General features: G+C 34.2%; 1 protein-coding gene across 2 annotated transcripts; it reads right to left on the bottom strand.

Annotated features, from left to right (window-relative positions):
- Positions 1–815: 815 nt before the first annotated feature.
- On the bottom strand, positions 816–7,594 carry LOC102698777 (SLIT and NTRK-like protein 5). 2 transcript variants are annotated; one of them, XM_015363637.2, is made up of 3 exons: positions 7,512–7,594; positions 6,769–6,821; positions 816–4,798 (listed from the first exon to the last, which is right to left on the bottom strand). In XM_015363637.2, the coding sequence occupies exon 3, from the start codon at positions 4,739–4,741 to the stop codon at positions 2,138–2,140; it is 2,604 nt and encodes an 867-aa protein (XP_015219123.1). In that variant the 5' UTR covers positions 4,742–4,798; positions 6,769–6,821; positions 7,512–7,594; the 3' UTR covers positions 816–2,137. The 2 variants fall into 2 exon arrangements, with proteins under 2 accessions (XP_015219123.1, XP_015219124.1); XM_015363638.2 differs by lacking the exons at positions 6,769–6,821; positions 7,512–7,594 and adding an exon at positions 5,715–5,919.
- Between the last annotated feature and the right edge of the window lie 4,800 nt (positions 7,595–12,394).

Below are 12,394 nucleotides of genomic sequence, written 5' to 3' on the forward strand. Positions count from 1 at the left end.
CTTATGGCTTTTTTAGACATTTTTTATACAATGCTTATAAATTCACATAAAGCTTTCACAAAAATTGTAGTAATTTTGAATATTATTACATTTGTAAAATAATTTTCTTTAAACGAGAAATTCTAGATCAGCTGTCTGCAAAATTAATATGATAGTTGTAGCAAAATGAAGACTTATAAAGAATTTCACACAGTGAATTATACAATCACAAAGATTTGCGAAACTGGCACAAACATGCGAAGATAGAGTACATGTGTGAAAATGTCTGACAGAATCCTTAAAAACATCCAGAGTACCAGGACTTTAGTATGTGGAATTATTATTTTTTGATAAAACTGACTGAATCACCTGTGTAGAAAGAAATATATAATTCAGTAAGCAAACTGAATAAAGTAATCAAATATCTCTGCAAGGAATTAATCAAATCATCAGTGCCTATCTATATATACATAAACTACAACAATGAAATAAAATACCTAATAAAAGATCCCCTTGGATCTCCCATTTTAAAAAGTAAAGAAATGCACAACATACTGTACATTGTGTTGACATTAGGATATGTAAGTTTTTAACTAAAATTACTTTTGTCTGTGCTGTTACCTTGTACTTCAAATAGAATATTGAATTTCAGATTCTGAAATGCAAACCAATAATTAACAATTAATACAATTCAATAATTCCTTTACTTTAAAAAGAAGAAAAGTCAACCTTAAAAGACAAAAATAAATAACTCAAAGTATCAAAATGAATAGTGTAATAACCATAACAAATTACCTAAAATTAATCTAAATAATACAGACTAAATTAAATGAGAAGTTATTTTAAAATGTATTTATTTATTATTGGTAAATTATTAAAAAATACATGTGCTGAAATACATTTACCATTTGTAGCCAGATGTTACACCAATACTTTCGTACATCTTCATTTCTGAACCCTCACTCCCTGTTGTGTGTGGATACTGAGTCAGTTGTGGCTCATAATGAACTACTGAATTGTACAGTTGCAACTTTTTTTCTTTCCAAATCACTAGTAACATCAAATACAAATTGTTGTGGATGAGCAATCACAAATCAGTAGAATAAAACAGATTTTCTAAATCCCTTATTCCCATGTTTCTTCCATTTTAGCTGCCTCTGGTAAAATGGCTCTGTCTGCAATAACAGGCTATGTTTATTTCCCCTTCTATATTTACAGAAACCTAACATCGCCCATACTGTTTACATACTGTATATGCATTTTGGTCATACAGTGCAATATGTGTAAAGCAATCAAAGAAAAAAAAGTGAAGGTAAGAGAATTGAGGATGCTTGTATAAAAATAGGTGCTACGTTAAAATATCAGTATTACACAAGTTAATTATTACTTTTATTGTTTATGAAGCTTTATATATGTATATATATATTATATAAACTCCTTATGATTTGTCTGAGATAGAACTCTGAAGACTTTTGAGTCTCCTATTTCAAAAAGTGCAGAAAGCACACAAAGACACATTTTTAAAATGGAGCCTTGTGTTGACATTGGGGTGTGCCAACTTTTAATAAAGCCACTTTGGCTTTGCTAGCTAAATAATCCTGTACTAGAAACAAAACCTTTAATTTAGGATTATAAAATATAAACCAAGTAATATCATTTAATAATTAATTTCAATAGTAAATGGAAGATTTCACAAAAGTATACCCTTAAATTTATACTTACAGACTTAGCATCCTTTGTTATTGAAGGAATAGAGAAGAAATGCCTCGTGCAAACAATGCACCGTTTATATTTTTTTGATTAGGTGGTGAGCAGTAAACATCAGTGAATCACAATATATGTAAGATAATATTCCTTAAAATGTTCTTGGATAAAATTACCTTTACATTTCTGTTAATGTGAACTTAATCTTAAACATAAAAAAATATATAATTGAAATTGTCCATTGATGAGTTACGATCAATTTACCTATTTGTCAGTTAAGAAAACATTAAGTTCTGTAACATTATGTATTTAAAAAAAAACACAGTCCAGCACACCCCATATACTGGTAGTCTTTGAAGGTGGTTATTGTTGTGCCAAGGCACTTTAACCCCCATTTGAAATCATAATTTAAGGAGAAAAAATGCTTTATATACTGTATAGACAAATCTGTAATTCAAAACTGGCTGAAGGTTGTCTGTTTCTCAAGAACTTCGAGGTAGTCCGGCTCAGCTTGAAGTTTAGCTTTGAGTTCCAAATATTCATTTCTGTTGGGCTCAACATATACAGTACTTGGTGTTGTACTGTACAGCACAGTCTCTCTTATCCTTTCAGGATGCAAAAATTGACGTCTTAAATCGTAGTTTGGTGTATATGTATATGCAGCTGGGCCACTATACTTGTAATCAATATTGTTCCCAGAAGGTGACTGTTTGTCTGCTTCTAGAATACCTCTGTAGAAATGCTCTGCATTTTGTACTGGTGATGATTCTTCTCTTGGTTCTATTGTACTCACACTATATGTTGGACTTCTTAAATGACTGTCTCTTTCTTCATCAATATTATTTCTATATGTAACTTTTAGCTCATGCAGGTCTCTGTAATCCTCAACTGAATTCCCTTCTCTTGATCTGTAAATTGGGTTTTTGCACATGTGACCCAGTGGATGTGGGATATACTCATACACATGCCCAGCAGGGGTTTTTACTTTGGGAACTGATCTGTTACTATAAAGGCTATACTGCAGGTTAAAAGAACTCACATCTGAGTTATTAGTGCTGGTTCGGTCATTTTGAGACTTTTTTCTTCTTTTCATTACAACCACAAACAACCCAGCAGCTACAAAAACAGACATTATGAACACTAGCAGAAGGCTCAGAATTAGAACAGACAAAGGTACTGAGCTTGATGGTGTATTATATTTAATTGATGTTTCTATAGTGGTGGCTCTTTCTGAAAGTGGTTCTTCAGAAGGTGGAGGAGTAGAAACAATTATGTCAGAGTAATCCGGACAAAGAAGATCAGATGAAATGGACCGAATATCCTCACCAGACATTTTCTTTGGAGACCCACAGATCACATCATTGACAACAGCACCAGTATTAAGCTGCTCCAGCCAGATCTTCATTCCAATTATATCACAAGTGCAATCCCAAGGGTTTTCATGCAAATCAATTTGAACTAATGATGTGAGCTGATCTAACACACCACTTACTGGTAAATTGTGGAAATGGTTGCTTCGAAGGCTAAGTCTTTTTAAAGTCAGGCCTGCAAATATGCCTCCAGGTAAAGTTTTCAGAAGGTTGTTATTGAGAAAAAGAAGACGGAGATTTGGTACATACTGAAAGGTACCTGATACAATGTCTCTTATCACATTGTATTCTAAATACAAATATTGTAGGCTCTGTAGCCCATAAAACATTTCTGCTGTGAGACGCTGAATTAAATTACCATTCAGGTAAAGCCTACGCAAGTTTTTTAAATCTCCAAAGGCTTTGTCATGTATGATAGCTATCCGGTTGTTTCCAAGGTGAAGTAAATCTAATCCAGTAGCATCAGTGAAATCAGATCTATTCACCATGGCAATGTAATTTCCTGTAAGATACATCTTTTTGGGATTGTATGGTTTGGGTTTTAAATCAGCAATGTTTTCAATCTTTCTTTCTTGGCAGTTAACATTGAGTCCTAGATCAGATATTTGTAAATTACAAGTACAGGCAGTGGGACACTCCAAAGGCACTGGGGATTTGGTCTGATAAGCAATTATTGGTCCATAATTGTATGCATTATTTGAAGGAATGCGAGATGTAGGCCTTGCTCTTGGTTTGTTTGGTTGGCGAGTACCCTTTGTGGGCTTTGAAGAAGATCTTAAAACAGCTGATGATGTAGCTGAAGCCGTCACAGCTGCCGGTGTGGTATGAAAATATCCAATAGTGCTCAAAGGTGGTTGTGGTCTCATTTCATATTCAGAAATTGCTCTTCTAGGGCATAGTTCCTGTTTTGAAACCTCATCCAAATCTCTACCATGAAGCCGGAAAGGTGTTTCACACACAACCTCCCCAACTAAAGCTGAATAAGAAATGCTTTCCAGCCAAGCTTTCAAAGAAATTAGCTCACAAGAACAATTCCAAGGATTTTCTTCAAGTTGTAATTCCACAACTTTGTCCATGTGTTCCAAAAGACCTACATAAGGTAACATTTTAAGTCTGTTTCCCCTCAGGTCAAGGTGAGTTAATGGAACATATCGAAAAATGTTACCTGGTAGAATAGACAACAAGTTGTCATTTAGAATAAGTACCTGCAAGTGGTGTAATTTGCTCAAGGCATTAGGTTCAATGTTTGTTATATAATTGTAATCAATCTGCAGATACTCCAAACTTTCAAGCCCAATAAATGTATCATCCCTTATCATTTCTATTTTGTTATTGTTCAGATGCAATCTCTTTAATCCTTGGAGTCCGTTAAAAGCTCCAGTTTCAACTTCTTGAATATCATTGTTTCCTAAATGTAAAATTGTAACCCCAGTGTAATTGATAAAATCATTTGGGGAAAGTCGTTTCAGAAGATTTCCAGTTAACAGAAGATGATACATAGAAAAATGTACTGGGCTTATTTCTGAAAGTCTGACAATTCCTCTGTTTTCACAGCTTACTGTTAAAATTCCATCTTTCTCTTCACAAGAACAGAGCTTTTGGCAAATTTCTCCATAATTTTCATACATCTCTATAACATTTAGAGATGTAGCAGCCAACAAGATGATTTTCAATATCCAGATATGCATTTTCACAGAAATGGGTGTCCCAGTTCAGTGTAGTGCCGTTGCTGAACGTAGCGTCATCTAAAAAGACAATAAATAATTCCCGATATTTTCTGTTTAATAACTGAAGTAATTTTCACTCTATAAAAACATAAAAAACAAATGTCCTTATCATACAAATTTAGAATGATATATATTGTAAATGCAGTTTTAACACTGAACAAAAGGGGCTACATTTTATATAACTGAAATGTAATATGGAGAAGCATAAACCAATATTTTAAGAACATATGGCAAAATAAGTTTTAAAAAAACATTAAATCAAGCTTTGCCATTAAAGAAAAACATACAGATGCTTTATGCAATACAGTTCATTGTACCTCATCTTGCCCTTTACTGTAAGCTTTATCATTATCATTAGATTAAAAAAACAAATACTTGTCATGGAACAATACATAAATGCTTATCAAGAATTTGTTTTCAAACACAGGCTCCACTAAGACATTTCTGTTAAGTCACGAAATACTGGCTGTCATGAGTAAAAACAAAAACTACATGTGTTTCCTTAAAAAAATGTACAGTATGAAATCTATTATCAGATACATAGTTTTGGTTGCAACTATATAATCCCTATGTGAAAAGTAAACGTTATTTATGTACATTTGTATTATATAAATCGAATTATGATTTTCAATACAATAATGCCCCCCAAACAGTAATAATGGTTATCAAGATATACGCATCTCTACATAAAGCAGGCAAAAAAGATAATTAACGCAGAACTATTTTCTTTTAAAAATAAAATGTTAATTTAAAATACAATGATCCCTAATTATCTTTGTTCTTTTAAAAAAGTAATAATTCTGTTCTAGGTAACCAACCCACAACCGAAGACGAAATAAAACGATAAAACACGATAAATAGAAAAAAAGAAATCATAATTTTTCCGTAATTAACCACAGAATATAAGATATGTATGTTTTCTTTCGTTACTTACCCCGCATTTCAGAGGATCTGTAAATATAAACTCTTTTGTATCAACCATATCTGACATAACGCTTTCTTCCAAAATTTTGTAAAATTGGCCTATTAAAAGCTCTATAATCAGAGTATTCATCTTGGAAAATGATCATCGCCAATGTTAAAACCGTCAGGGGTGCTGATTATAGCAGCGATGACTGTCAGAGCTCTTCATCCTTCAGGCAAAAAGACCTGAGTTGATTAAAAGCACAAACGAATGACCTACGTCATTGATTTAATACCCAAATTTCATCTTGATGGGGAAAAATCTATATTTAGCCTCGTTTCGTTACATCTTTTTCGACATAGGAAGAACAATGTATTACTTTGCACACAGGTACCTTTTTGTCTATCAAAGGGACAAAAAGTATGCCCTTTAAGTGACCACGGTTTTATCATTTCATAGATGCATGATTCCAGCCTAATGCTGAAACATAAAACAGGGAAATTTCTTCATTGCAAGGCTTATTACTATTCCATGTACGAAAATTAGAGTGTATTACTTTCTGTATTGGTAAACTCTCAAGTAGTTGTTCTTTTTAGAATACACTAATTTCAAATATGTATCGGAATTTGCTTCTGATTGTGTGTTTTTATATTTTTCGTTACCGCGTTTTGCATTTTTAAACATGATTATATGTTCACTGTAACACTCTTTAAATACATTTATGTGGACACTGGATATCTAAAGCATTTACACAACCGAATGTTTAACGCCTCCATAAAATGTATCAGCATTCAAAGATTTGTGGTATCAAATGAGTACCAAAACGAGACATGGGTGTTGTTATGGATAATTAAATTGTAAAATTCATATTTTTAAACGTTATATGATTCTTTTCATGGCTTTAAATATGCCCAACATATTTAACATTTAAAATAAGCCGTGCAGCATTTAGCTTTTAAAACAGCTTTAGCAACTTAACACCTGCACTGCATCTGTGCTTGAATTTATTTCAGGACCATAGACAGAGAATCCCTTGGTTTCGGTAAAATTTTAAAGTAAACAGTAAAAAGAACTCATTACTTACCCGGTTGGACTTTTCAAAGGCCACAACATTGCACCGATAACAGATTTTTTCCCCTGTGAAGGATCAGAAGCAGTTGCTACGGTTTCAGCAGCTCCACTGTAAAATCCTTAAAAGTACAGCTTCTGAGGTTTTTAGCTCTGTATACTCAAGCATGGATTGCACAAACTGCCTCATTCACGTTGGCAACGTGACGGCCAGTCACACAAAGCAGTTTGCAATGCTTCACAGAAAAGATCAAGCTTCCCTGGGGCGAGTATTCACAAAGAAGATATAATTTAATGGTTTTATTTCAGAAATATATAAGTGCAGAAATTCACATAAAACAAGGTTTAAACTGATTACGCCTTCTTTTTTTTTTCAAAACAACGACGAGATGGTGAAAAAATGAATACAACCCCCAGTACGTTCTGAGTGGTATGGCTTGCATCGCGTTGTGCTTATGCTTTCTTATTTTTTCCTGTCTCAGGCAAAAGCTGAGCGGAGCACTAATGAGTAAAATAAAACATACCACGGCGAAGCTTACAAGTAACATTCCAATGATTTGCTTCTTAATATATATAGTTTTATATACAGTATGTATATGTCAAAACGAAAAATAAAAAGCTACATATTGTAAAATACCGAAAATGAACAAATGTTCTAATACAGATAATACATTTCGAACCTTTTTAATTGTACTTAAAATGATTAAGTAAATACCGTATTTATACATTTGTGGACTTGATCAGGTTACAGTAACATACCTCTGTGTCACTGCTAACGAGCTGTTTTTAACAACATCAGTATGTAGAACAATCAATGCAGTTGTTTATCATTTCGCCGTTTTCACAAAAGCAGCTGAAAATGATGCTGTTTTTTTCATGCCTATAGAGGGCAGTACAAGACGATAGAAGCTTAGACTTTTCAAATTTCTGTTGGTGTCTGTTGGTAGCTGATTACTACCGCTTATAAACTGTTCCCTTTATTTACAATAGCAAGTAACGTATTAGTATTCTTTACAGGTCAGCCAGCGAAGCTAACATTAATTTATTGATGTATGTTCCAGGTAAGAACACATTACAGTCGTATTGAACTACATTATGTACTGCATCGTCAATAATTAAATGTCCTGTAAAGTTCCAACCAGCAGTGTTTTGTGGCACTTTTTCAAAATGTATAATAACAATACTAGTCTATCTAAATACTATATTTATAATACAATATTTGAATATAACATAACAGTAAAGATATAAATAAATAGTGATTGTACAATCACAGCAAAAGTGAAAATGCTAACTAGACTCATAAGTTATAATTATTAAACTATTTTTACCGTTAGTAATTATTAAAGATGAACATTAATAAAGTTATCATTGTTGAATAATGATAACAACAACGATAGTCATGTTAACCATTGTTGTTGATTGTAGCATTGAGGTTACTGAAACTTTTATATTACGTTTTCTTCTCCTGACCAGAAACCTTTGGGTCTGATATGTTTTGCTTTTTAATACACATTTGCCCCTACACGTGCCCCTAAAATGTCTCTAGCAAATGGAATGAAACCAATGTCAACCACCTTACATTTTCATGAGTTCCTAATTGATTGATGGTAACAGGTTTAAGGAAATACAACTTCTAACTTTTTTTGATGGGATAGAATACGGATAGATGTTAGTTTATATACCCTCCAAAGCTCCAGCAACCAGTGTTCCTCTAGTATTCTTGTGAAGAAGGTATTCTGATCTTAGTTATGTTACCAAATACAATGCAATCCATTTAAATTACATCTTTACAAATTACCTCCACTGGATAATCTTTTATGTTATATATATTTGCCCTTTAAAATTAAAATTACTGGTAATTAAAAAGTAAAAAAAAAGCAAACAGTCTTTCAATGAGACTACAAAGTTCTGTCAAATACACTGAAAGATGATTTAGCTGAATTGTTGGTCACACACCTTGACAAGTTCTTTATTGTGCTGTACTTTTTGCAGAGTAATGCAGCATGCCCAAGGCTGTTCAATTTGAAGCATTTTCTTTAGTTTCTGGACTTTCTCCAGTACTTTCCATTCCTGATGTCTGGTCACTCACTCTTGGTGGTATTCACTTCTTCTCCTGTTTTGGAACAAGCTAAAGGGAATATTAGGAATATGTCACCTTTAACCATATTCTGAAATTAACTCAGATTCCCCTATTTAAACTGTACATTCATCCCTATGATTAGTTCACAGAGAAATGTATCTAGTACAGTACTACTGGACACATACTACTAAACACATAATTTAATGCGCCTAAGTATTTGGACTATAGATGAACTTTGAGTCAAAAAAGCTATCTAAGTCGATTCCCTACTATCTTAAAGTATATATTTAGTTATATAACTTTTTATACTGTATTGTATTTCTTTCTCTTATTATTATATAAACCACTGGACGTAATGCAAATAAGTGCATTGCATTATTATTTGTACTATTTACTATAATATAATAAAAAACAATATAATAATTAAAGAGTACAAATTATAAATGTATTCTTTAATGCAATTGTTTAAACAACATGACCCTTTTAAATTATTCAGGATAAAAGCTTTGCCAAACAAATAAATTAAATTATTATTATAAATAATTCTTATGCTAAAACCTGTAAAATAATTATCTGCCAATTTCAGAAATCATTTTATGATTGTTCAATACTTTTTGTGTGACTGTATTTTTTTCATGAAAATATAATACACCCTAACTATAATTCACAGGTTAGCCTCAAATCTAAATATTTTCTTCAAAATCTTTGAATTTCTATCAACCAAATGTGATCTACTTGTATGAAATATGGAGTTTTAAAACAATTTTTAAAGGCCATTCAGCCATTTTAAGCTTTTCTGTTTCCTTACATTGTTTAAAAGAACACCAATTCTGTTGTACCTGCACCTCAATGCATCAGTATTGACAAGATGACAAGGGAATTTGCTCCAAATAAGTACCACTATTGCCTTCTTCCTGCCTTAGTACTGAATCTGTCAAAGCTCAGCTCCAATTAGACATCCTACTTTCAAAGCTCAGTGTAAATAGAATTAAATCTTGAATATGCAAGCTTGCATGTCCAGTTGAATATCCTCTTTACTTAGTGTTGATGCTAGTTATTACAAAAGCATGAAACCTGTTCTTCAGGATGCAAAGGCAATATAAATCAGTATGACGTTCCTTTGACTTCATTAAAATATAAATTCCTGTGGATATTAATTTAATATTAACTGAGATGTCCTGATTGTACAATCTTATTAAGGCATATTTCCTATATTAAAGTAGAAATCTTTAAATATCTAGGTCCCTGTGGAATCCTTGTTACAGCATAGTTTTGTGTGTTAGTGCAAGTCGGGGGGGTAGGTACTGTATTTTGCAGGGAACTTTCATTGAGATGGTAAGGGTTGGTGATGGTCCTCAACCTGTCAATTTCAAACTGACAAAATCATCAAGCTTTTAGAGAGCACTGGTGGAGAATAATGAAATTGAAATGTCCTGTACTCAGAAACATAGCGACATTTGCTATTAAGGTTTAATACATGAAACAGATTTTGTTTTGGTTTCAGTTCACAAACTACACAGCTACACAAACACATCCTTACTGTGGGCTCATCTTGACAAGACAACGTTCCAGTACGACAATACATGTCTTTGTGCTGCTCATGAAACGCTGGATTGTGTTTTTTAAGATGAGAATGGGATTGTCATGGGTGCCCTTTTCACCACATTTGAGTCTCACTAAACATTAATGGGATGAGCTGTAATGAAGAGAAACATCCAGTACTTGGAGACCAATGAGAAGGTACATAGCATGTTTGCCCATGATTTAAGAAAGAACTAAATCAGAATCAGAATACAACATCTGAAAAAAAGATAGAAAGCATGCCCTGCAGATATACAGCTAGGCTTGCTTCCAGTAGTAGCTACACATTCTACTACAGTAGCCTATAACTTCTACAACAGACTCCATGCTGATGAGCCTTCTAGATGACAAATGTTAATCAGCAAAACAAATGTACCTCATGTCCAATTTTTTCAATGAACAATCAGTGCATCTGCGATAAATATGTTTTCATCATTTCTTTGATAATAACTTTGTGAATGTGTTGCAGTTACAAGCTATACATTTATTTATTTTGATGCTACCTCTGTATTGTGTATGTCTGTGCACAAAGATGTTCCCACAGTCAATCAAGACAGGCTAATACACATTGACTGGAGAATGTGTAGCACCCATCCATAATAAGGGTGAAAAACAACAGGGAGCTATGGATCATTAACTATTAAGTCTATTACATGTAGGTTTGTGGAAACATTTATTAGAACTAAACTAGAGTATTCTCTGTGTGGCTGTAGGATTCTAGGGGACAGTGAGCATGGATTTATAGAAGGCAGCTCTTGCTTTATTAATGTTTTAGAGATATTTGAACAAGCAAAGCAATAACAGATACAAACAGAGAATATAATATGGTATATGTACATTTTTAACTTGGAGTTTATGCTGTATATTCTTCCCATTGTCACGATTGTAGTCCCTCCTCCTTAAGGGCGCTCCGTCTCTTTTCACTTGGGATTTAATTCTGTGCACCTGCCCCTTGTTCCAGCCTCCTTCCCATCCCCCTTAAAAGCCAGACACTCAGTCAGTTCCTGGCTCTGCATCTGATTTCCACATTGTGCGAGCCTGTGTCCGGATGTGTCTGGCTCCGTCATGTTTTTAAATCTCTGTCTCTGTTCCTGTTCCCCCTGCCAGTTCCGACCCGGTTCCTGGTTTTAATCTCCTGGATGGATTGCCTGGCCATGGATTTATGCTTGTGTTTTTGGATTCCCCATCTGGATTACCTTTGGATTGTTTGCCTCGGCCACACCTCCCCCATGCACCAGCGCACTTTGGACACGCCCCCCTGTTTTCATCGCCATATTCCTGCATGACTTTTCCCCAGTGTTTCCTCACTTCTTCGGATTGTGTCATCCGCATAGGTTCCAGAAAGGACTCTTCGTTACACCCATGTTTGTGTGGGTTTCCTCAGGATGTTCCGGTTTCTTCCCACAGTCGTAAGACATACTGGTAGGTTAATTGTCTTCTGGCTCTGGTGTGGGTGTGTGTGTCTGTGTACATGTGTGCCCTGTGATGGACTGGCGCCCCATCCAGGTCCATTCTCATCCCATCCATGTCTCATACTATTGTGTGCTTAGAGCTTCTCAGGATAGGCGTCGGCTCCCCTACAACCCTTTATTGGAGAAAGCTGATATAAACTATTAGAAAATTGATGGAGTATTTTTATTATCAGTAGACCTTTGATTAAGTTCTCCATAAAATATTATTTTTTAATTACAGGCAATAGGAATTCCATGAAATTATTGTGATTGTATCAAAAACTAGTTAACCCACATTGGGGGTGACATATTTAGTAACATTAATATACTAAAATGCAACAGGGTCATTACCTGATCACTCTCTCATCCTAGCGTTAATCCCGCATCAACAGGGTCCGCTTGTCGGCACGCCCATCTCCATTTGGTGGTTTGAACCAAATCTTTGAGCTGACGTTGCCATTTAATGCGACCAAGAATACTCCAACCCTGGCGTCGCTCTGTCTGCCATCGGGGGGGAGGAGAACAAAGTA

This window comes from Lepisosteus oculatus, chromosome 15 (genome assembly GCF_040954835.1).
Source record: "Lepisosteus oculatus isolate fLepOcu1 chromosome 15, fLepOcu1.hap2, whole genome shotgun sequence".
Lineage (NCBI taxonomy): Eukaryota > Metazoa > Chordata > Actinopteri > Semionotiformes > Lepisosteidae > Lepisosteus > Lepisosteus oculatus.

Excerpts from the sequence above, each read along its gene's own strand:
- LOC102698777 (XM_015363637.2), bottom strand. The coding sequence starts at position 4,741 with ATGCATATCTGGATATTGAAAATCATCTTGTTGGCTGCTACATCTCTA.